At 23.2% G+C, this 26,002-nt stretch overlaps 9 protein-coding genes across 9 annotated transcripts; 5 read left to right on the forward strand and 4 right to left on the reverse strand. All coding sequences in view use genetic code 6, as the record gives it.

Moving 5' to 3' along the window:
* Positions 1–319: 319 nt before the first annotated feature.
* On the reverse strand, positions 320–925 carry TTHERM_000590529 (transmembrane protein, putative; the record flags this gene model as incomplete). The annotated part of the gene is made up of 1 exon (XM_012798575.1): positions 320–925. The coding sequence occupies one exon, from the start codon at positions 923–925 to the stop codon at positions 320–322; it is 606 nt and encodes a 201-aa protein (XP_012654029.1).
* A 761-nt stretch (positions 926–1,686) lies between these two features.
* TTHERM_00590530 (hypothetical protein) lies at positions 1,687–2,826 on the forward strand (the record flags this gene model as incomplete). The annotated part of the gene is made up of 1 exon (XM_001019961.1): positions 1,687–2,826. One exon carries the CDS (start codon positions 1,687–1,689, stop codon positions 2,824–2,826), a length of 1,140 nt encoding a protein of 379 aa, XP_001019961.1.
* A 1,974-nt stretch (positions 2,827–4,800) lies between these two features.
* TTHERM_00590541 (organic solute transporter ostalpha protein) lies at positions 4,801–6,485 on the reverse strand (the record flags this gene model as incomplete). Its single annotated transcript, XM_001470838.2, has 7 exons — positions 4,801–5,100; positions 5,209–5,472; positions 5,533–5,656; positions 5,749–5,855; positions 5,941–6,045; positions 6,146–6,204; positions 6,260–6,485. 7 exons carry the CDS (start codon positions 6,483–6,485, stop codon positions 4,801–4,803), a joined length of 1,185 nt encoding a protein of 394 aa, XP_001470888.2.
* Positions 6,486–7,971: 1,486 nt separating this feature from the next.
* On the reverse strand, positions 7,972–9,264 carry TTHERM_00591540 (carrier protein; the record flags this gene model as incomplete). Its single annotated transcript, XM_001019963.2, has 3 exons — positions 7,972–8,201; positions 8,501–9,008; positions 9,118–9,264. 3 exons carry the CDS (start codon positions 9,262–9,264, stop codon positions 7,972–7,974), a joined length of 885 nt encoding a protein of 294 aa, XP_001019963.2.
* Positions 9,265–10,606: 1,342 nt separating this feature from the next.
* On the forward strand, positions 10,607–14,827 carry TTHERM_00591550 (WD domain, G-beta repeat protein). The gene is made up of 4 exons (XM_001019964.3): positions 10,607–11,230; positions 11,544–12,494; positions 12,549–14,047; positions 14,104–14,827. The coding sequence occupies exons 1-4, from the start codon at positions 10,721–10,723 to the stop codon at positions 14,489–14,491; spliced, it is 3,348 nt and encodes a 1,115-aa protein (XP_001019964.2). The 5' UTR covers positions 10,607–10,720; the 3' UTR covers positions 14,492–14,827.
* A 1,278-nt stretch (positions 14,828–16,105) lies between these two features.
* TTHERM_00591560 (DIRP family protein) lies at positions 16,106–19,440 on the forward strand (the record flags this gene model as incomplete). The annotated part of the gene is made up of 11 exons (XM_001019965.3): positions 16,106–16,148; positions 16,246–16,302; positions 16,506–16,609; positions 16,767–17,018; positions 17,101–17,514; positions 17,598–17,846; positions 17,931–18,148; positions 18,196–18,414; positions 18,477–18,658; positions 18,717–18,853; positions 18,955–19,440. The coding sequence occupies 11 exons, from the start codon at positions 16,106–16,108 to the stop codon at positions 19,438–19,440; spliced, it is 2,361 nt and encodes a 786-aa protein (XP_001019965.3).
* A 764-nt stretch (positions 19,441–20,204) lies between these two features.
* Positions 20,205–21,389, forward strand: TTHERM_00591580 (hypothetical protein; the record flags this gene model as incomplete). The annotated part of the gene is made up of 4 exons (XM_001019967.2): positions 20,205–20,424; positions 20,567–20,737; positions 20,880–21,106; positions 21,219–21,389. The coding sequence occupies 4 exons, from the start codon at positions 20,205–20,207 to the stop codon at positions 21,387–21,389; spliced, it is 789 nt and encodes a 262-aa protein (XP_001019967.2).
* Positions 21,390–21,625: 236 nt separating this feature from the next.
* Positions 21,626–23,212, forward strand: TTHERM_00591590 (hypothetical protein; the record flags this gene model as incomplete). Its single annotated transcript, XM_001019968.2, has 1 exon — positions 21,626–23,212. The coding sequence occupies one exon, from the start codon at positions 21,626–21,628 to the stop codon at positions 23,210–23,212; it is 1,587 nt and encodes a 528-aa protein (XP_001019968.2).
* Positions 23,213–23,799: 587 nt separating this feature from the next.
* TTHERM_000591609 (tetratricopeptide repeat protein) lies at positions 23,800–25,806 on the reverse strand (the record flags this gene model as incomplete). Its single annotated transcript, XM_012798576.1, has 1 exon — positions 23,800–25,806. One exon carries the CDS (start codon positions 25,804–25,806, stop codon positions 23,800–23,802), a length of 2,007 nt encoding a protein of 668 aa, XP_012654030.1.
* Positions 25,807–26,002: the final 196 nt, after the last annotated feature.

A 26,002-nucleotide genomic window follows, 5' to 3' on the forward strand; every position in this document is an offset into this window, starting at 1 on the left:
TTCATTCTTATCTATTTAAAGGATTATAATAAAAGAATATAGTGTGAGGGAAATCAATAAATTCTTATAATTTATATATTGTAGTAAGATAATCTGAATAAGAAAAATACAAGATTAAGAAAGTAAAATAATGAAACAAATAGCAATTATTACTTTAGTGATTGTAGGTCTAACTATGGTCTAAGGAGAGCATATTAGTTTTGACTGTGTTTTGACTTAATGCTCCTAAGAATTGAATGATTGTATGGCAAGTAGCGAATGCAAAAAGTAATACGATATGATGAATTAATGCTACACAAATAGTGATTCATCATGTTTCTCAAAATCTTTGATTGGAGGTGAAAGATTAATTACTGATGAATGCATGCAAGATTGCCTTAATGAATGTTAAATTTAAACCTTAGAAGGCTCTAATGTTATCACCTGCTAGGTTGAATAATGTTAAATAGTTAATTGGGATTTCTTAGGAATTTTCAAAGGTCAACAAAATAGAGCTTACTTTGTAGCTTGGTTCTGGTTCTTTGTACTGATTTCTACTGCTGCCTTGATTGTGAAGTATTTCACTAAAGATTGAGAAAAAAAGGGCAAAAAAAGCACAAAAGAATTTTAAAAAGCTTGTATTAATTGAAATATAGCCACAACAACTACTTAACAAATATGAGAAATTATTAAAACTATAATAAAAATTAGAAATAAAATAATGAATTTAAGCTAATTATTCATTAAAATTCATTTATTATTTGGAATATGTATTGCATACAACTCTTTCAAGAATTTAATCTAATGAAATTATAAAGACTTCTATATTATTATATATGGAATACCCAAAACAAAATATGAAAACTGAAGAAATATATTTTCGATTAATTAATTAATTTATTTACTTATTTAATTAGTTTAGCATTAGCTCAATATTTAAATACATCTTAGTTAATATTTAAATTAAACCCTTAACTAAATTCTAATCAAATAAGTAATAAAGAGTAAAACTTTTCTATTTTTGATTTTCTCAAAAACTATTTATTCGATAGGTGACGCATACCTTCATTTATTTGTGTTAAATTTAAACCACAAATTTGCCAATTGAATAGAAGCATATAAAATTTGAATTGTATTTTGATTTCTTCAAAGAGAATTAAATATATAATTTTTTAAGGAAATGATAATTAATTTAGAAAATTGAAAATAATCTAAAGATATTATTTTACTTAATTTTAATTTAGCTTATTTTTCAATTCCTTTAAATATTAAATTTTTTCTTTTAATTTTAAAGAAAAACTCATTTTAAAATAATAGAATATTTTTTGTGCTAAATTAATTGTGAAATTTAATTTATCTTACAACTAATTAAATGGAATTAAACTTTTAGAAAAAATGGTTTTATTTTTTTTAATTTTTTTTATTTTATAAGATTTAAAAGATGATGATAGAATTACAATCAATTTATGTTTATAATTTTTATGTAAATTAATTGAAAAAAATCAAAGGTTGTTATTAAAGATTGATTTTAACGATAATATAAGCTCTAGATTTAATATAAATATCTAAAAATTCAACTGATTCACTCAAAACTGAATTTATCCAAAAAAAAAGTAAAAAGCACTTTATTTATTGAAATTTCTGAATAGTTAAGATTATAAAAGCAAAGCAAACTTATTAATACTATATATTTTATTGAGTCATAAAATGTCTGTTGAAAATAACTCTAAAATGTCATACAAAAAGTCGGAACATGAAAATAACTCAAGAGATTAATTTTAGAATGAAAATCATGATTATTAGACTGAAAACAGAACTAAAGAATCGTACAATCCGAGAGAAGTATATAATTTAAGAGTAAGAGCAAAAAGAGAACTGGAGGAGTTATAAATGTAGCCTCTGCCATACTCATCTAATTATTATGAAGATTTGACAAGAGAAAAAGAATTTATTAGAAATGCTTTTGAAGCTAATAATTATACATTGATAAGAGATTTACCAAATAATTTACACCATAAAATAATTTTAGAAGCAAAGAAAGATAGAGTTGAGAAGATAAAAGAATAAGTGAACAGTTCTTCCTTCAATAATAAGTAATAAAACTAATCAAAGGTCGTCAAATTAATTGGAGGTGGGTATTTTACTCCATTTATTTATAATGATGATGAATATGAATTTGCTAAGGAAGTTGCTAAGTTTGATAAATTAAAGTCTCTTGCAAAACGTTTAGAAATATCTGAAAAGGATTTTTTACCAAGCGACTAACAAGTAAAAATGAAATATGAAGATCCCTTTCACAATAAGTTTGGTAATAAGCCATAGCAATACATATTTCCTTCTTATGTCCCTGAAGACACATATGATGTTCTTTCAGAAAGTCGAACCAGATAACGTTTGATAAATGCAGCTAAAAACATAGCAGGTGAATTCTACCCTAGTTAAAAAGACAAAACACTTTAAAAAGTTAATAAACTAAATTTAGAAGATGTAGTTAATGAATTAAGATTTATTTTAGAAACAGATTGGCCAGACTCTAAATTCTTTTTGTATGTAACAAATTAAGACATTATTGAAGTTGTATTCTCAATGGATTCTAATTCAGAAAACGATGATCCTGTTGTAATTTCTGTATATATGAATAGTCTAATAAATGACGAAAGACTTACACCTTATCAGCTATCTAAAATGGTTTCTGATTGGAGTAAAATGAATACAGTTAAAAATACAATATCATTTTGTTTCAAACCTCCTTGGATTAAACAAACAAATACTTCTGAATTTTCAAAATTACATCCTGAACTTATACCTAACTATAAAAAGTCTTAATCCTCCTCATTACAAAAATGACAAACTAAATTATTTAAATTCCTTTATTGTTAATATTTTTAAAAACCTGTGAGTACTTTATATAAAATTAATAAAATTTATTTTAATAATCAACATATGCTAACTCAATAATTGAATAAAAGCCTGTTAAGAAACCCAGTATTAAAAATATAATTTTTGGAATATGTAGTTAAGTGAAACTTTTTATCTTAACACAATTAGCTAATTTTTAAATTATAAAGGATACTTTATTGATAAAAAAAAATATAATATTTAAAATAATTTCATATAACTTATGAAAAATATTTGAAATATTATTTAAAATAAATTAATTCCTTAAATAATTTAGAATTAAATTCATATTTAAAGTATTTTTAGTATATAGATTGTCAAATATTGTCATGAAGTATTGGTATATTGTAGTGGAATTAACACAATACTTTTAGAATATATATAAAAATATAGTAACATAAAAATCTAAATAAAAAAGAACAAAATAATTTTAAATTATTGAAAAATATTTTTTGGTTCATAAAAAATAAGTAATATTTAACAATCTAAAAGAAAAATAATTGTAAACAAATATAATTTCTTGTCTAATTTAGCAAAATTAACTAGTATAAAAACTAAAAAAGATAGATTAATAATATGTTAATTTTGCTCAAATTAATAAACATAAATTGTATTTAAAATAATTTTAAAAAAATATTTTAATTACATTTAAATATTTATAACATACCTTTTAATAATTAATGTTATAAGAATTAGAAAAGATAGAATATTAACACATATAAAAACTAAAAAAAATATATTAATATGTTTGTTAATTTTGATCAAATTAATAAGGATTCATGTATTTACAATAAATAATACAAATAAATTACTAAAAATATGTAAAACATACATACCTTGGCAAATAAAATGTAAAAAAATTAGAAAGAAAGTATAGCTTAATAAATTAATTTTGATAAACTAATACAGATATTTTATTTAAAATAATTTAATACAAAATATTTTATTAAAAATAAATAAAGAAAGAAATATTATTTAAAGTAAAATATAACTAATTAAATTAATTATTAAAAATTCAATTAAAATTTCAAATATTTTAACATATAAATTGTCAAATATTTTAATAAAAGAGTTGGCTTATTTTAGATAAATAGACAGATTCCTTTATAATGTATATAAACTTGAAATAATTGAATAACCTTAAGAAACAAGATAAATTTTAATTTGAAGAAAAATATCTTTTTATACATAAAAAATAAGTAAATCAACAAACTAAATTTAGATGAAAATTACAATAAATTAAGTACCCTCGTTCCGGAAATGAAGATATATTCTTTATTTCCTTTTATAGGAGTACAAGATAATATGTAGAGAAGTGAGTTGTGATTAGATTTTAGTACTTTATTTTGGATTATGGAGGGTGATTTAAATTCATTTTTAATCATCCACAAGTAGTCTGAGTAATTGTACTGAATCCAATCATAACAAATGGATTTACTTCTAATTATTGAAGGAAATCTATTAATTTTAAGAGCCTTCACTTGATGGAATTAAATTTCTGTCAAGTATCAAAATAATTAGAACATTATTGAATTTCTAAAATTAACTGCTTGAATTTACGCTATAAAATTTTTAATTCATTCAGTTAATGTGGAATTAAACATATTTGCAAGTATTTTTTAAATTAAAAATAATTAATTAGAGATCTATATAAATGGAGTAATAATATAAATTTAATACAATTTTGTAAGTATATTAATTAGTATCTTTTCTTTAAGTTTAAACTAATAATCAACTAAATAAACTTAACTTATTTTAAATTTTGTTTTATTTATTTATTTATTTTTTGTGTTCAAAATTTATTTAAAAGTGAGATTTTTTATTAGTCTTCAGACAGAAAAATATCCTGTTTATGCTATTTATTTTAGCAAAAGTGCAATTAATTAATTAGCATTCTTAACTAAACTTTAATGCTTATTTTGTTCATACATACGACATATTCAGATTCTCATATAAGTTTTTATTTGGTGCATCTAATTCAATGTTTTCTATTTTAGAAATTCTTGAAGGATCAGGAGTATAATTTTACTATTTATAAGTTTCTTTAAAGCCGAATTTTTTAGGTTTAATTAATCTAAAGTCTCTTTTAAAAGTATCCCAATTATCTTTTAAAACATCTGTGATATTACTTTATTTAACTTCTCCATGAATAAATGGTTTGTAACTATAGGCTATTCCTCCTGCAATAGCCATCAAACACATTTCAAAACACACAAAGGTGTTCTATTTTTGATAAAATTAATATATTTATTTTAACATTTTAAGTGTAATATTATCATTTTTTAATTCTCAATAATTCAGATTTAAATATTAATGCTAAATAAATATTACCTCAATACCATTTAGAATTCTTTCTTCGTTGAAATGAGGAGAACTTTTATCAAAGCAGTTTAAAAGTGGCTCTTTAAGGACATAATCAAGTGTAAGATCTTGCCAAAATGTAAAGAAGAGTGTAATTTTAATTGTTAAAAACTTAAGTAAAGGATGCCAAGGAGCTAGTGGCTTTTTTAGTGCCTGATAAAATAAAATCAAGTAATATAAAGAATATGTGACAGAAGTAGCAATAAATATTCTTATGAATGAATCTATAGATGACTAGATATTTTATTTTTGAAATTTAAAATATTATTTAAAATTTATTTGTTTAATTCTTACTATAAATTCAGAGCCTTAAAAAAATTAAAATATCAAGAGAAAAACGGAAAGCACAGGCTTAAAAACGAAAAACTAGAGAACATATTTTTTGCATCTATACGTGAAGTATTTTGCTTTAGCTGGACTAAAAATTTTATTTAAAAAAAATTAATTTGCTTTAAACACAAATATTTTTAAAAAGTTTTATTTATTTATTAATTAATTAATCAATTGTACCATGTTAATTTGTATGGCTTTGTGCAAAGATTAAAAGGAAACATATGTACAACTTATTTTTCATGTTCTATCATTCTTATATAAACTCTTTCATCTATTAATTTTTACTTTAGGATTTATAAAACAGTGTATTAATTTTATGTCTATACTATTAAATAATTTAAATAAAGAATCAATCAATCAATTAATTACCTCTTTATCATCGTAAGCCAAATAAGAGAAAATCAAATAAAAGAATGTGAATAATAAAAATGCTTCATAAACATCTCTAATCAAAGTTAAATAATCTGCTATGCTCTATTTTTTTATTACAGTAAAAAGTTAATATTCCAATCGTTTCTTTTGTGTTTTTAAGAATTGCAAAAATAAAAAATGAATCAAGTTTATCAATAATTACATGAAATGTTATAGAGAGGACCGAAATTACGCTATAAAAAGGAGCCATTAAAAGAATAACTATTATAAAAATTCAATTTAAATTAAAAAAAAGCTTTCTTTATTATTTATTTACCTATAATTTTAGATTAAAAATGAGGATTTGTATAGTATGACTTATGCATACAAATAAAATATATTGAGATTATCACTGATAAGATGCATAAACTTCCAGCGATACCATAATCATATAAATAACTTTATTATAGACATTCATCATTACATGTAAAATAGAATGGACAGAAACCATCTATTTCTTCCTAATGCTAACTTGAAAAAACTACTTAGCTATCCCCTTTCATTATTCTTTTTTTTTATTTAACTAATATTCTCTCTAAAAACCAAACCAGAATTATACTTTCTTTGTATTTGATTCTCCTACTTCTTTTTCTTTATTGTTTTAATTAATTAATTCCTTTCTTTTTTCTAAATCAAAGTAACTTGAATAATTATTTTTACTTGTGATTTTTTATTTATAAGCAACATTCAAATTTTAATTAGATTGTTAAATCATAAAATATGTATAAGCGTATCTTGCCATTTAATATTGTTAAATTCATTCCAGACATATTCTTAAATATGTAAAAAGCTTTATTTTTGTAAGTAGAAAAGAAAAATGCTACCCCTAAATTAAATGAATTTATTTATTTTTTAATCTCTTTAAAGTTAGGTTTTAATAGTTGATAAATATAAATTATTTTGAGTACTACCACATGATATTAATTCAATTAATGACTCGATAAATAATGTATTTGTTTCCTTATTTATTTTAAACTTAATTTTAATTTAAAATTTTATACGAAGATATTTAATTTTAATTATGACAATAAAAAAACGTGAAATATATAAAGAATAGATAAATTAAATTTTCAGTTTAATATTTAAGTTAATTAGTTTTTTTATTCAAAAGATTTCATTTTGTCTATTTTTAAAAAAAAGAATAGAAAAATACATTAAAATTGTTTATTAAATTTAATAATTAATTTAAAATCGAAATTATTTTAATTAAATAATTTCTGATCATCACTCAGCAAAAGAATATTCAAATTAAAAAATATAGTTACTACTAAATAAGCTAAGCATTTCATCTACAAAAATTTATTTAAAACTACAAAATATTGTTATTAATTGGCTTTAACAATTTACAAATTTATCATTAAAATTTTTTTTTTAATTTTGATTTAATTTCTTTGAATAAATTTTACATGGTTTTTTGAATAAAATCATTTATTTTAACATATATAGTAAACAAGTATTATTTACTGAATTGGATTATTTTTAAAATTATCATGAGGAAATTATTTTTCAATATACAATTTTCTTTTTTAAAGAGAATAAGTTATTTATTACGATAGTTATTTATTGCTTGCTCTATATATATAAATAAATAATTTTATTATACTGGAAAAAAAATTTTAATTAAATTTTAGTCTATTTATTTTTTTTCCTAATCATTTATTTTTTCAATTTTATTTTCTTAAACTATTGATTAGGATTTCTTTATAAATTAAAAGTATAAATTCCCTATATTTAAGCAAATATATTGATATGAAAAAATTTAAGTACGAAATATGTATGTGGTGAAGTGGATATGATTATCTTGAAAAATAGTTAAATAGAATTTGTAAGAATACATGATTATGTACATTACTATTTATGATATAATATTAAGTTATAGATTTATTTTTTAATCTTATTAGTGTTAAATGTTTGTTTATATGTTTAATTTACTTTGTTTTAATTAGAAATTTTTGAAAATATATGAAAAGATTTTGCTTTTGATATTTTTCAATAATGAACTTTTACTCTGTTTAATTTTTCTTCTAATCTCTCGAGTAAAGTACAGGTAAATAAAGATTAGGTTATATATTAAAGCAATCTTGCCTACCAACCGTTGTATAGTGAAGCAAAGCCATATTATTTGTAAGCTTATTTAAAAATAGCAGATATAGTTGCTTATTTATATTAATCATTTAGCTGCATTTGATAAAGCGTTTTTATTTTATCTACTGGATGTGCTATAAATTAAAAAATAAATCATAAATGTCAGATTATTAAAAATATTGATTTTTTTTAAAATTAATTAAAAAAGATATTTATAAAAAGATAAGGAGCTGGGATTTATACTTCATAGATTGTGATAATCCCTTGAAGTTAATATTACGTCATTTGAAACGAATTTAAAATTCCAGAAAAATATTAGAAAATGCTTAAAAAGTCATTAAATAATATAAATTTCATTTTTGTGATGAAATTATTAGACTTAAGTAGAAGAATTTAATTGGCTAATCAAAGAAATAAATTTAAATTTTTTTACTGCAAAGTGTATTGAGGAAGCCTGTGGTAATAGCACAACACATCAATTAATAAGTTGATAAATTAACTCCATTATCTGAGAAATTAATTTTAGCAAATTATTTAACTTTAAAATCAATATATAAAAAAGAAACCCATGATACAACCTATTTTATTAATTAAGCCCTGAGACCCAGAAAAAGATCGCTAAATTTATTGTCAGAATTCTTAAAGAAATGTTTTAAACTAACTTGCTTGTTGTTTTTAGTCATTAAGTATACTTTCAGCCTTTCAAATGGGCAAATAATAAATGATTCAAAAACTGCAATAGTAAGACCTGCTCCAATTTTGTGGGAAGATTCATACTTTTGCATAATTTGCTCAGGTAGAATATGATTTTTTAAATAATGAGGAATTGCTACCATCATGGGCCATCTGTAAAAAGATTTAATAAACACTCTTAAACTATTAGGTATTACACCAGCATAAAATCCTTTATATCCAAAATCCCTATATAATTCTTTAGTCACCTTTATTTTAGTAACAATAAATCATAATTAAGGTATTTAATAAACATTTATTTATAAAAATATGATTAATATCATTTTTAAATGTGTTGATATATTTTATTTAATTTACCTAGATAAAAGATGACTTTTTATTAATACTTTGCATTCTTGTTTTAATAACATCAAATGGATGCTCAAGGGGAAGAACTGCTAATCCTCTAAAAGATCCTAAAATTGCTGATTATAAGTATATTTTATATTCGTAAGACTTGTCCATTTAGATAGTTTTTTAATAATTAATTGAAATTAGAAAATAATAATTTGATAAATTAAATTCAACTAATAAAGATTATAATTAATTAATTGATTGATAAGTAGGAATATATTCAATCAATTAATCATTATTTACATCTAAAACTTATGAAATTTCCCTTTTTCTATTAATTTAATAGAGCACTTTTATATACCATGAATTTAAATAAATAAAATCATGAAATAATAAATTTGATTACAACCTTATACATTGATTCTTTTGTTTACTGATAATTTTGGTCATTTTTCATCAAATTATTTATTCTTTGCTTCAATTAAGCTTAAGGCTTTAACTTAATAACCTGCTTAACTTACTTAAGAAAGTATGCTTTTTTCTATTTTAATTTTAAATATTACTTTGGAAATTTCCTTCAATAATCTAAGAAAAAAGAAAAAAAATTTAAAGATTCTTCTATAAATTTTTAATAAAAAACTAAAATAATTTAGTTAAAAAGTTCTTAAATTATTTTATTATGCTAAATTTATTTTGAAATTATTAAAATTTATATTTTTTTCATAATTTTTTTGAATAAGTTGCTTGTATAACAAAATACATTTGCTTTTTAATAGCATCATTCTCCTAAAAATAATAAAAACTTTTTATAATTTAAAATATATAAGTCTTCTTTTATTAAATTAAATGCTTAGAAAATAATTAATTTATTTCATTTTCTATTACACATTTTTTATTTAAAAAAACTGAAATTATGATAATCTTTCTTATCTAAATAATTGTTATAAAATTTAATTAATATTATTTATATTGGATTAAAAGAAATTTGTTGAAAAAAAATATTTTTATAATTTTAGTTTTATCACTCTTTTTATAAATTTCAAATTAGTTTTTGGTTGTTTAAATATAAAAAATAATTTTATAATAAAAACTATTTTTCATTAAAATCCTCAAAGTTTATTTTTTAGTAAACTTGAGTTTTTAATGAAGATAAATATAAAAAGTTAGGAAATCTTTATTTTTCTGATCTCTAAATACTTTATACAATTTATAAATCAAATTAAGTTTATTTTTACTTAGCTTATTTTTGTTAAATCAAATACTTTATAAGATATTTTTAAAAGAAATTTGAATATATTTTTTATAAATTAAATAAAATATTCCTTCAATAATTATTTTACAAATTAAAAAAATTTTATTAATATTTTAATAGATTTTCTATTTAGATTTGTTCAAATATGATAGCACATATAGCTTAAGATAAAGCGGCATGTATCAACGAAATTATTAATAAGTAGTATTATTAATGAATATTTGAGCTGAGTGCAAATTTTGATTTGAAAAAATATTATTAATTTTTGTTTATTTATTTGTTTGTTTGTTTGTATTTACTTACTTTTGCAGTTAGAAAAGCATTAGAATTAAATTGGAAAGATTCTACTTAAGGCAAGTATTAAGAAAACTGTAAATGAATTTTAAACAAGTTAATATAGGATGCATCTAAAAAGATATTTTAAGGAGCAATTACTCTGTATCTCATTATTGTTGGAATGAAAATGAAGGAACAGTTTTAATTTATGATGGGCATAAAAATCTAATTTTGTATAATTTAAAGAAAATGAAGGAAGAAAAAAAATTAAATTTCTCTAATTTATCTAAATCGAGGCATGTTTAGAATGCATGCTACGTTAAAGCTTATAATGTATATTTTGTATTATCAGATGATTGGTGGATGTATGTAATTAGGGCTACCGAATTTGAGTTTGCAGCTAAATTTTAATCTGAGGTGAAATACGCAATGTTTATGCATTACATTGAACATAAAAATGCTTTCATAAGTGTTACTAATGAGTAATGCCACTATGTTTAAGTGAAATTTAAGACAAATTTAAAACCTTAAAAGTATTCATCATTTGTTGAATTCTAGTGTGAAGTTATTTAACACTTAGAAGTACAAGATCCTATGAGCTGGAATAAGGTAAGATTAAACATATCTGCATTTTACTTATAAATAAATCTTCCTAAGTTCCTAAGGGTCAATTAATAATTAATTTTTAATCTACTCTCTAAATAAATATCGAATATGTGGTTTTAAATGCATTTTGAAAGTTCTTATACTTTTTTAATATTCACTCATACTTTTAGAGAGCTAAATTAAAACTCATTGAAAAATAAAATTTAAGTATTTATTAATTGTTCACCATTAAATTATTAGCCTGGATAATATAAAATGCTTATTTAAATACAAATTTATCTTCTCCATAAAATGTTTCTTTTATTAAAATGAATAGGGTTACTGCTTTTAGGCTGAAGAAAGCAAATTATTAACTTGGGATATTAATGATGTTAGTGTTTTCAATACTGATAAGCAGCTTTAAACTGTTTTTATGCTTAAAGGAATAGGAAACAAAGACACAAACATTAACTGCTGCATTTATTTAGGAAAGTATGAGTATTTAATCGCAGGATACTATGGAGGAGCTATGAAAGTTTGGAAGGTTGAGCAAGATGGGACAAATAGAAAGATCCTTATGCATACTTTTGATGCTCACAGCAGATAAGTTTTATCAATATGCAAGCACTCGACTGAACCCAAAATGGTGGTTTCAGCAGGATCAGATCACACTTTAAAATACTGGAATATAGATACATTTTAATTTTTATTTAGCTTTAGAGCTGCAAACATTTACAATCACATTATTCTTCTTTCGTCATCATTTTTTATAACTACTTAAGATGATGTCACTTCGGCAGGATATGTAACAGGATCTCTTACATTTCTTTATACTCACAGTTCAGAAGTTATTGGTATTGATAAAACCTACTCAACAACTTCTGAGAGTAATGGGCACACATTAAAAAGGGTTTAACTTACACTCAAAAATAATTCAGGACTATCCCTTGATAGTGAATTACTATAAGATTACAAATTAAGCAGTAATCCTTCGAATAATCCAGTATCTGTTTTATATCCTCCTCCCGTAAGTAAAAAAATACTTAATATAGTTACTTGTCCTTACAACGAGGATATTTTGTTTATCCACATAGAAACAGGAGGATTTTGCAAGTATTAATTTAAAAAAAGTACAGAAAATACACTCTTTTTTATTGAAACTATTATCAATCCAAATTAATTTCTTGATTTTCAATCTAAGCCTTTTTCACAGCAAATAACTTCTATGAAATTTCTAGACATAATTCCACCAAAATATGACATGGATATAGGCGATGCTGCTAATTTTGTAATTATTTGAGTAATTATAAATTATAAATTTAAGAGAAATATAACTAAATAGGGATATGACAAGGAGAACCAAGTTTTGACATTAGAAGAATATTAAAATAAGATAAATGATTTAAAATTAGTAGCATTTGGAAGTGAAAAAGGGAGCATCATATTTGTCAGTATGAATGGTTAATTTGATAAAATTTACACAAGGTTCACTTTTCATCGAGATGAAATATTAGAATTAGGTGTGGTTAAATATAAACACAATCCTACTGAAAGATACTTATTGAGTTTTAGCAGGGAGGGATTCTTTAAAATGGTTGGATTTACCAATAAATCTGCAGATTTGATCAAAAGCATAACTATTGGATAAAATTTTGACATGATGAAGTGCTTTGAAAACAAAGTAATCTTGACAACTATGCAAGGAGATATGAAAATGTTCTCACTAAAAGAAGATAAAAATTTAATCATCAAGTAGTATGAAAATACAAATGAACATGAACGCAAAATTGTTACGATAGATATTGATTTGTAAAAAAAATTTATCTTGACAGCAAGCAAGGATAATAAGATTAAAATATGGAATTTTAAAAAAATTATATTGTTATAAATTAATTTGTATGAAAAATTGAGTGGAGCAACTTTTGTAAATGATTAATTGGATATAGTTTTTTCTCATTCTGGTAGAATTTCTCTCCTAACTTACAAGTAAATAGTTAGAGATATTGAATCAGGGTTGAAAAATGCAGAGGAATACTCTCTAAATGCTAAAAAAGGATATTCAACGATAGAAGATTACTTTTAAAATAATTAAACTGTTGTATTTTAAGATGATCCTAAAATATCTTCTTAAACATTTTTGGCTTCCTAAAAAGGATTTTTTAGCCAGAAAACAAAAAAATTTAACTTAGGTATTTCATTCCAAAATACTAATTCTTTTTATGGAGATGGAGATATAGGAAGTTCTAAACTTAATAAACAAGCAAAAAGTATTTATATAAGACGTTAAACCATATAATAATCTAGTTAAAATGCATAAAGTATTTCGCCGTCACCGTATAAATCAATCAGCTATAAAGACTAACCTCACACAGTGACATCGATGTTTTTTCCTCAACCTAATCATAATTCAGGTAATGCCCAAAACGGCTAAAAGCAAGACGAAAAATATGTAACACTATTTTAATAGCAAGGATAAAACATACCTCTAAATTAGTTAGTTGAGGATAATGGAAAAAAAAGATAAGCTTATTCTTTAAATCCACACTAAAATGCAACTATTGAGAATACTTAGTATAATTTCAATAAAGTTTATGGTTCTCCTATCAGAAGTGAGAGATCGCCAGCATCATCGTATGATACTACTTAGTATAAAATAAATACTACATCAAAAAAATAAAGGTATAATACAGAAAATCATCATACAGAGACAAGCGAGTTTGATTAGACATCAACTTCTTTCACTTAACCTAAGTATAAAATATCTAACCATAATTTGAATATGATGAATTCTCCTCATTATTTTTATTAGACAGAAGGATCTTCACCTCCTGCTAACTCTAAGTAAATTAAATTCTTAATTAGTTCGAAATAATTATTTTTTTAATAAAAAATATTAGATTACCAGAAATAAAATATAAGCCAACAAAGAAAAAAATAGAACTAAAAAATAATGATTTGTAACCTATTTCAAATGATGCCTAAAAACTCTTTCAGCCTCTTTCCCCTGAATAAAAATTTGTTTGCATTACAGCTCTGCCAAAGGAATAAACGAAAAGATACAAATACAGTTTATTAGAAAAGTTTGCTATTGATAGAATAGCTAAACGGCTAGCTAGTTCGAGAAGGGAAAATACCTTAAATAAGATAATTCTTAAAAACTTAGGATAACCCCAAGAAGATTTTAGTCTATAAGTTTAATCTTCATAATATAATCCTTTATTTAGTAACCTGACTACAAATATAAACTAAAGGAAGGGAACAAAGTCTTTTCATCATTAAAATTGAATTAAAAGAGTTAGTTAAAAACAAGATCTGTAAATAAAATAACCAAAAAATATTTCAATAAAATAAATATAAAACCAATAATAAAAAATAAAATTAATATTCTGCATATAAAAAATAATAAATTTAAAGTAACTTAGAAAGATATTAAATAATTTACTAAAATCAATATAAAAATAAATTTTAAATTTGAAAGAAAATTTAATTCATACAAGATATATTTAAAAATTTAATAAGTTGTATTTAAATCTAAAATTATTACAAAAAAAATATTTTGCATTGGTTCTTGTAGTATATAAAAGTATCTTAATCCATATCAGTGTGTAAAATAATAGTCAATTTTTATTTTTTGATTTTTAAATTTTTTTATCAGAAAATACTTAATCTGATCACTCTTAAGAAACTAGAATTAACTTTTATATTCTGATGAGACAAAACAAAAAATTTGTCCTTTTATTTAAATTTAGTTAATTATGAATGTAAATTTAAATTAAATTTGATTTAAAATAAATATTTTAAAATAATAATTATGTTGGATTGATAAATTAAACAAAGTAGGTCAAATAAATTAAAAAACTTGTTTTGTTTTATCAAAAATTAATTTTTTTTAATTAAAAAAATTTTAATCTTACTTTTTTAATTCATAAAAAAAAAAACCAAAACAACGCTCTACATATTCATTATAAAAATATATCAATTTGATTTAAGGTTATTAACCATACTGATGATATTTTTATTTATTTTTAGTCCTTTCAATTTTTATTTTATTTTATTGATTTATTTGTTTGTTTGTTTGTAGAGCTAGTACCACAACATTTTTTTAAAGCGATTTTAATCTTTAGTTTTTTTTAGGCAAAAATGTTTGTTAAGATTAATTCTAATAAGTGAGTTATTTTTTGTTCGTTTTTATAGCAAGTTCAATTATGATAAAAATAATTAGAAATTTATTAATGTGCTTTAAAATAGAAAATTAAATATTGCTGAATAGAAATAAAATTGAATGATTGAAGAATAAGGCCATTTAAGTTATCAAAATTTTATTTTATTGAAATAAAAGAAGATTATCAAATTTGAATTTAACAAAAATATTTGTTGGAAAAAGAATAGAAATAAATAGAATTATTCTTGAAGCAATAAATGAAGATACACATCAATAATATATTAATTAATTAATAAAAAAGGTATATGGCCTTCAAACAAATTCTAATGAATGAATGATAAAAGAAAAGCGAAATAAAATGATTGAGGGTCAGGAAGGAAATAAATAATAAAGCTTTTCAAATTTTTAAATTATCAAAAAATTATGCCAAAATACCTAACTTTGATTAAGAGTAAAAAAATATAAAAGACAGCTAAAAGGCATAAAAAATAAAACAAAGAAAACAAAAAACACTCAAATTATTTTAGATATATATTTTCTTTGAATCCTTTTGATTTTTTTTATAGTGAAGTTAGCAGTATTGATTTATTGATTCAAAACTTCCAACAAGAAAGAGAAATCACAAGCAGCTATATTAAGCGTCATCGTATAAAATCCTTTATCTTGAACAAGCATTTAGCTAGTTAGATAGTTTAACTAAGTGAATATATAAATTACAGTAGAAATATAAATTTAAAATGACTGATTACAAGAAAATCATATAAGATCTCGACAAAACAAGTAAATTAATATATTTTTAAACATCAAGGCAAGCAGCTACATTTTACAAGCCGTATTTTACCTTTCAAAACATAAAATATTTTATAATTAAATGCAGAAAAGTTTGACATGGGTCCCAGATGGAAACCTGAAGAGCTAGACATATTTTTGAAATGTAATTAATTCATTTTTTGTTTATCAAAATTTTTTTTTTTTGCTGTATTTTTATAGCTTGAGTTCTATTTACTGCCAAAAACCCTTAAAATAATAAGTATTAAGAAAGAAAAAAATCCTAAACAAAAATTAATTGCGCTTATTGCAGTTAGCGATTTCTAATCTTAATTTTTCTAAATAACTTTTAAATAAAATATGAATCAGATTACAGGGAATCTGAGTTTGACAAACTCGATGAAATGCAGCAAGTCCTTTCATAAAATGGATACGAGCGCTCTAAAATAAATCTAATCAGCGTTTATCTCAAGGTAAAATGAAGTCAGATTTAAAGATTGAATCTGAATTTATACTTTTTTTATTTATTTTTATTGTTCCCTCCAAATTTATTGCATAAAGACTTGTTTAATTTATTTTAATACTAGCTTTTATATTAATTAATCAATGAATGAATGATTTTAAAAATAGAATAAGAATTTCTTGAACTTTAACAAATAAGTTACAGGGGATATGCTTGCTATGATTATGGCTGACCATTATGATAACTTAGAAATATAATAATAGCAGTTAATCAATTAGAAAGAAGAAGCCAAAAAAAGATAGAAGTAGCAATTATTGCAATAGCAGTAGCAAAATGTAGTACCATCTCTATCTAGTTAGATTGAGGCATTAAACAATTAGCAAAAGTCTCTCAACTAGGCTAATTTGCCTTCAAGCAATGTAAAAGCATAGTTTATAAAGTTTTCATTTGCTGAAATTAGTGGAAGTGATGAAATTTTAATATTTTTCAAATTTAAATTAGGAAGATATCAATAGCAAAAAGGCAGCTTCTACTGCTATCAATCCACCTTAAAGCAACAGAAAAAAGTAAAAAATTTAAAAAGGATTGAATGAATAAAGTGAAAACATGAATAATGGATCCATGCTATAAATGATGCAGCTTTTAAACCAAGGAAATAATTCTCAATTTAACTCTTAAGCGTAGTAAGTGTTAGGTCTAAATAATGGAAACAACGTTTCAAATAGTAACATCACAACATTTTAGCATGTTAATAAAAGAAAGTCAAAAATGCCAAAAGGAAGATTTCTTTTTGATTTGCCAAATGATTTTGAAAAAAGAATAGCATACATTGAAGAAATATCAAAGAATTGCAATGGAAAAAACCCTAAAAAGCAAACAAAGAAATTGTCTTCTTAAGAGTAAATAAACGAAAGAGTATTTATTTATTTATTAATTTTTTTAAATATTCAATTTTTGATAATGTCAAATTGAAATATAAAAATAAACTTTTTATTTAGAGTTTACAATGGATAGAACATGAATTCTTTTACAGCACAATAGATAAACCTTTCTTCTAGTTCAATGAGTTCAAAGAGATGCTAGCTAAGGTTGGACTTGAAAACATTGGTAAATTAACCAGAGCAGAGTGGAATATAATCAGAAAAGCTATGGGAAAGCCAAGAAGATTTTCTAATGAATTCGTTAGAGGAGAATTAAAAAAGCTGGAAATTTACAGAAAAATTGTTCGTGAATACCTCTAAACTTAAGTAAATAAATTATTCTCTTTTCTATGTATTTTTAAGCATGGATATATACCATTTTTTAAATATATTTAATTGGTATTTATTTAGTAAGCACATGTCCTCAGAAGCAAAATCAGGGAAAGCCTATCAGAAGAAATTATGAGAATTTAACCGTTTAAGGTAGGTTAAATTGTCATGGGTATCCATCCAAATTGCAAGCATTTTCATCCTGGTTCTGTTCTTACTACAAATGGAGACATGGTGATCTTAAAATTCCTGACTAATGATTTAGGAGTATTGAAAATACCAGACACTAAATTATCGATGTAATTTAATAAAAAAGAAATTTAACTAATTTATTTTTGTAATACAGAGATTACACTGCTAATATTTAAGGCAACTCAGATGAATTTGCTAGTTAAAAAGGAAGAGTTATCTTAGACGGATAAGTTGATGAAGGAAATTACAATAAAGCATTCTCTAATAATGCCTCTTACTAAAATCAAAATGAATAAAAGCACAGTTCTTAATAAACTATTTTGCAAGATTTAGATTATTTTTCGATGGCCTTCTTAATTAAATTGCTTGATAGGTAAAAAAAATAAATATAAGCAATTTATAATTAATTTTTATTCTGTTTTAATATAAATGCAGAAAGACTCTTTTAATTAATGAGCTGAAGGAATTTAACGAATTTGCAATTAGAAAAAAAAATGAACCTCTTGATGAAACTTTTTACTAAAAATACGGCTGGACTGGTATTCAAATAAACTTGATAGACAACGCCTTAAAACATGTGATTGCAAAATTTAGATTAAGAGGACTCAACCATTACAGTAAAGAATCAGAAATAATAAATTAAAAAATCATATATGTTATTTTAATTAAATATAGGTTAATAACAAATAGCTGAAAACTTAAATAAAATATTATAAGTACCATTAAGTTATATTGAAAGAGAGCTTGAAGAAAACCCTGTTGATCAAGGAATACTAAACGAAATCAGAAATATTTCTAACAAAAATGCAGATGTAATCGATTAAACCAAAAATCAACTCTGAATAAAATTATAAACTAACTAGTCATTTTTATAAATATACAATTAAATTCTATTATCTGTAAATATAAAAAGGAGAAAATTCAACAGAGTGTAAACTCGATGATAACTAAAGGAGAGTAAAAGCTTATGAAAGAGAGAGGAGAAGTATATAGAAAGTAGCTAGAAGAAAATTACTATTCAAACGGTTATGGAAACCTCTTAAACATTGTTTATAATTGTTTGGGAATACTCCAGACATTAAAGTGCACTGGAGATATTAACATAAACCAAAACTAGTTTTTAAATAGTCTCGCTTAGAGTATATATACCGAAAACTCTGAGCAATTCCTTGAGATAAATGATGTTATTTAAGACATCCTCTAAAAATATAAAGACTCTAAACGAGAAAACCATTCTTTGCTGAGCAATAGCAATAATAATTAAGAACATATTATTTCTTCTTCTTAAAAGTAGTCGCTGAGCAAAGCCAATAATAATAATAATTCTAATAATAACAATAATAATGTAAATAATCACCAAGAATTTAATTCTAATTTAAGCAGCAATCCTCCTTTATGATCAATTTTCTCTTTATTTAAAGAAAATTTTTATAAGTAAAAACAACAATAATAACAATAAAACCATATTAAATTTATAAGAACGAACTAGAAGGAATTGACAGAGAAATTATTCAATTATAAATAAACTCTCTAAAAATATACAAATAAATTTCTTTATCCAAAAACTTCTAGCTACTGACATGACAAGGTTTATGTTTTTTGATATGACTGATAAAATAGCCTGACTAATTTATATTTGTTCATAGCAATGAATCTTACAAATTTAATTATTTATAAATAAACAAATAATTTTGCTAAATTTTTCTTTTAATATTTAAGTATTTATTTATCTTTGTACGAATTAGACTTGTATTAAAATGTTTAAAATAACTTAAAATATACATAAAAATAAATAATTTTTTTTAAAGATAATTTTTAATATTTAATCAAAGTGTTTTTATTTTTTACAAAAAAAGTATGAATGCCATTTTTTTTAAGTAAAAAAAAATTAATTTGTCTTAATTACCTCAAATTTTGAATGGTAGTTATCAAATTTTAATTCAGACCAATCAATGATGAGTGGAGTAAAATCCATTAAAAATTAACCTTAATAAAGAGAATATGCTTATTTTTTCAAGATATTTTTAAATTTTATGATACTTTTTGTTAGAAAGAAATTGGAAAAAGTCTAATAAATTTACATAAATAATACCAAAAAATTCAAACTGAATTAAAAATTTAATAAATTAATAAAGTTATTAAGCAAAAAAATATTACAAAAAAATGAATTCAGAATTCGATTAGGTGAGTCGTGCAGATTAATAATAATAAGTTTAAGGGCGTAGAAGATAGAGCAAGATGGCTTAAAATTAAAATGAGTTATTAGGAGTGAATTTAGAAAAATCTAAACTAGATAGGAACGAAATAACATAAGTGGTTTACTAATTCAAGAAAAGTGATAAACCAATTATTCAATTTATAGATCTCCTTAATATTGCTAAAAGTAATATATATTATAATAGAAATTAAAATATTAATTTTTTGAGCTTGAAGCTTTGTATGTATTATTAAATTGCAAAAATTCTTAGTAGTGATAATAACTAACATAGAATAACTAATAAATATTTTGAAACTTAATAAAATAGAGCTCAACTATGAGGTTGATAGTAAAGTAAAAGAGTTTATTTTCAAGGAGTTAGAAGCTAGAAACATAAAAAAAATAGACATAGATGCTGCAATAATTGTTCTTTCGTAGGTCAAAACGTACTACCAAAAATTAGATGAAGAAAGTTAAAACAACTCTTTTAACGAATATGGTAAATAATTAATTAATAAATATTAGCAAAAATTTAATTTTTTTATCCAATTAATTAATTTGATTAAATTAATCATCTAACAGATTTATGATAAATTTAAAAATAAGTATTAATAAGATTCTAATTTAATTTAAAAAAATAGTCGATGCTTTTGTAGCTTTAGGTGGCAATCCTGACCAAACAGGAAAAGTATCAAAGCAAACTATTTTGGAAATCATTAAAACAGAGTTTGAGTTGACTTATGACATGGAAGTTTTTTTAGAAAAGATAGAAGCTGGAGGAGAGTTCTTAGATTTTCCTACATTTTGTATGCTTTTTGAGTAAAGTGATGAGGGAAGAGGTCTTACTAAAACCAATTCAGTGTTATCTGTAAATAAAAATAATTTTTTATAATTAAAAGCAACAAATATCAAATAAAACTAAATTTAATTGAATTTAAAAACTTTTTAAAAATATTTTAAATTTATTTTTTTTTAAATAGCTACTTTCTAATAGAAGTCGTAAGAGTGTTAAGTCAAATAACTCACTTAAAGTTAGATACAAAGATTTTGAAAAGTTTTATGCTTAAATGGAATAGTAGGAATAATAATAAATGAATACTCGTAATTAATTTTAGGAGCACGATAGCTAAAATATTCCTTCTTCTCCCTGAACAATTATTTATTTATTAAATAAATTAAATATAGAACAAAATTAATTAATTAATTCATTTAAGTATTTGTATAATATGTAAAGATTCCAGATCAGCATATAATAAATTAATATAAAATAAGCGTTTTTTTAGTTAAATTTATTAAAAATATTTAAATCAATTTATGCTATTTCGTACATAACATAAAAGATATTTATTTATTTATTTAGCAACATTATAAATCAATAAAAATTGAAATGTAAAATCCTACAATTGGTCAATCATTTGATTTTAATAGAATCTTTATTTATCAAATTATAGTAATTTCTTTTAAAAAATAATAATAATAAAATTTGCATCAAAATCTAATCATCAAATAACCTATGAGCGAGGTTTAATTAAAGAAAGAAATAAGCGATTTAAAAAGCCAGGTTGATAAATTAAAAATAGAAAATGACCATCTACATATGAAAAATCTTGACCTAGAAGATAAGGTGGATGACTTACAGCAAATGAGTAAAAAAATTTTAAAAGATAAGAACGAAGAAATAGAAAAAATCAAAGCTAGTCTAATGGAATTTTAGCTTTTAAATGCTAATTTGGAAAAAGAAAATTTTGAGCTGAAGTAACAAATTGAACTTGAAGAATAGAAAACTTTGACCAGTCAATATTCAGAAAGACCCCAATTATCCGAAATCCCTAATAAAATGTATGAAGACTACTAGTAAAACAAATAAAAACAAAAGTCTGTCTCATTTTAAGATCAAAAAGGAGCAAGTAATGCCAATTAAGTAACTAATTAAGTTAATTAAGAAAATGAAAAAAATACCATGGCTAAATAAAATAAACCTGAAAAATTGGATTCAGAGCGAATTGAAATGATTAACGAAGAACTTGTAAGAAGAAACAGCAAATTAATGTCTATAGTTGAATAAAATAATGAAGTTTATGACACTACTCAATAAATTCTGGTTGATCTAAATTTATAAATATCTGGTTTACTTAATGAGAAAGCTGAGTTGTTATCTCAAGTTGCAGATTTGGAGGACGTGGTTGACGAGTAGCAAGGCCAGCTCATGCTTTTAATATCTGAGAATAAAGAATTAATTGAGAGGTTGGACTTAGCAAATTAAAATTCTGCTAATAAAGGAAATAATTTTACTAATTCAACTTAAGCTACTGTAGCAGAATTCATAAATAATTTATAGCAAGAAGAGAATAACGAAACTATAGTATGGAATTCATAGTCTAAAAGAAGAAGTGAAAGATAGGAGCAAGAAAGAAGAAATGGAAATGATAACTTAGGAAATTTATGCAAATCAGAGAACTTTCAAGTAATTTATGAGGAATGCAATGACCAAAGAGGTAGCAAAAACAATAAAGCAGCTTAAGATGATATGCTAATCATTGAATATTAAGATAATTCCTAATAAAAAAATGTTCAATACTCCCCTTTGCAAAAGACTGAGAAGAACAACTTTAGTAATGATTAGGAAGGTCTCAATAAAGCACTCAGTTTATAAATTTAAGAATTAACATAAAAGTTACAAATCGTCTCTCAAAAACTATCTGAATCTGAGACATCTAACCAAAAATCTTCAATGCAAACCGATAATTTAATTGAGGAATTAAAAAAGTAAATTCAGGTAAAAGAGGAAGAAATAAACAAATTACAATAACAGTTAAAAATGATGGAGGAAAAGATATTTTTTATGGAAGAAGAAATAGAGTTATAAAAAATGGAATTTGACACAACAGTTGACGAGCTTTATTCTCAGTATGAATAAAAACTATAATAGCTTAGAGGAAATCATGATATTCCAATGCTTATTACCTTAAACTGAAAAAACGATAAATATTTATCCATAAAAACTGTAATTTAATTCAAGTTGAAATAATTTACGTCATAAATTATTTATGGAATATTTCTTTTAAATTTCGGAAAAAGTTTCTTATTTGGTGGAAGAATAAATTAATTAATCAAATCTAGAAAGACCATTAAACTAAAAATAACTAAACATATAATATAAAAAGCACTAATCACTTTAAATATTTAAATAAAATAATAAATATATAATCAAATATAATTGTATAAATTACAATAAATACTCTCTTTAACTTCATTAATTTATAGTTTGTTTTAATTTTTGAAATAATTTGAATTATTTTACTTCAAACAAAAAGTTTATTTAATTACTTATATAGATATATTGCTTACTACCCACTATTAAAATACTCTTTGTTAGTTCTTTTATTTGGGTTTTGACTAATATTTTAATTTATAAATCTTTATTATTTTCAAATTTGGTTTTTATGGATATGCTGTATTATATTTTTATTTGATTTAATTTATTAACTTTGTTTTTAATTCTAATATATCATTTAACTTTTTAATTTTCCACTTTTCAACAAAAAAAATAGCTTAAGTCTATCAAAGCAAGCTTTTAAGAGATCTTTAAAATTATTGTTTATAGTTATCATAAGGATTAAGTTGTAAACACTTTTTTAATGATATAATTGCATGTTTGTACATTTTTTTACACTAAAAATCAACAGAAAGGTATAAATGGCAATCCTTAAGTTTTGGATCAATTTATATACATTTCTTGAAATATATACTTGAATGTTGATACCTTCCTTTTTTTTAAAATGCTATTCCTAGATTTAAAAGATTTTCTTTAACATCAGGATCAAGTTAAACAGCCTTCTAGGAGAATGTAATAGCATCATCATACATTTCTTTTTGCATAAATGAATATCCCAGCTTTCCAAATGCCCAGCTGTCTTTAGGATCAAGTTAAACAGCCTTCTAGAAGAATGTAATAGCATCATCATACATTTATTTTTGCATAAATGAATATCCCAGCTTTCCAAATGCCCAGCTGTCTTTAGGATCAAGTTAAACAGCCTTCTAGAAGAATGTAATAGCATCATCATACATTTTTTTTTTCATAAATGAATATCCCAGATTTCCAAATGCCCAGCTGTCTTTAGGATCAAGTTAAACAGCCTTCTAGAAGAATGTAATAGCATCATCATACATTTTTTTTTTCATAAATGAATATCCCAGATTTCCAAATGCCCAGCTGTCTCTAGGATCAAGTTAAACAGCCTTCTAGAAGAATGTAATAGCATCATCATACATTTCTTTTTTCATAAATGAATATCCCATACATCTAAATGCGCAGCTGTCTTTAGGATCAAGTTAAACAGCCTTCTAGAAGAATGTAATAGCATCATCATACATTTTTTTTATCATAAATGAATATCCCAGATTTCCAAATGCCCAGCTGTCTTTAGGATCAAGTTAAACAGCCTTCTACAAGAATGTAATAGCATCATCATACATTTTTTTTTTCATAAATGAATATCCCAGATTTCCAAATGCCCAGCTGTCTCTAGGATCAAGTTAAACAGCCTTCTAGAAGAATGTAATAGCATCATCATACATTTCTTTTTGCATAAATGAATATCCCAGGTTTCCAAATGCCCAGCTGTCTTTAGGATCAAGTTAAACAGCCTTCTAGAAGAATGTAATAGCATCATCATACATTTTTTTTATCATAAATGAATATCCCAGATTTCCAAATGCCCAGCTGTCTTTAGGATCAAGTTAAACAGCCTTCTAGAAGAATGTAATAGCATCATCATACATTTATTTTTGCATAAATGAATATCCCAGCTTTCCAAATGCCCAGCTGTCTTTAGGATCAAGTTAAACAGCCTTCTAGAAGAATGTAATAGCATCATCATACATTTATTTTTGCATAAATGAATATCCCAGCTTTCCAAATGCCCAGCTGTCTTTAGGATCAAGTTAAACAGCCTTCTACAAGAATGTAATAGCATCATCATACATTTATTTTTGCATAAATGAATATCCCAGCCTTCCAAATGCATAGCTGTCTTTAGGATCAAGTTAAACAGCCTTCTAGAAGAATGTAATAGCATCATCATACATTTTTTTTTTCATAAATGAATATCCCATACATCTAAATGCGCAGCTGTCTTTAGGATCAAGTTAAACAGCCTTCTAGAAGAATGTAATAGCATCATCATACATTTATTTTTGCATAAATGAATATCCCAGCTTTCCAAATGCCCAGCTGTCTTTAGGATCAAGTTAAACAGCCTTCTAGAAGAATGTAATAGCATCATCATACCTTTTTTTTATCATAAATGAATATCCCAGCTTTCCAAATGCCCAGCTGTCTTTAGGATCAAGTTAAACAGCCTTCTAGAAGAATGTAATAGCATCATCATACATTTCTTTTTTCATAAATGAATATCCCAGATTTCCAAATGCATAGCTGTTTTTAGGATCAAGTTAAACAGCCTTCTAAAAATAATAGACAGCATCATCATATTTTAAAGACAGTTATGATCTATCGCCAAGGATTAGATACCATTTACTTTTTAAAGTATTAAAAAAATTCATTCTTTATTGAGATAAAGTTTTAATAGTATATTAGAATCTATGTATCAAAATAATAATTGAATTGTTTAAAAAAATTTGTATATTAATAATTTATATAATAAATACAACTAATTATAATTTAATTTAATAAATATATATATAAAAGACATATTAGTTTTTTAATTTTTTAGAATTTAAATATAGATTAAAGAAATAA

Source organism: Tetrahymena thermophila (assembly GCF_000189635.1).
Source record: "Tetrahymena thermophila SB210 genomic scaffold scf_8254580, whole genome shotgun sequence".
NCBI classification, from domain to species: domain Eukaryota; phylum Ciliophora; class Oligohymenophorea; order Hymenostomatida; family Tetrahymenidae; genus Tetrahymena; species Tetrahymena thermophila.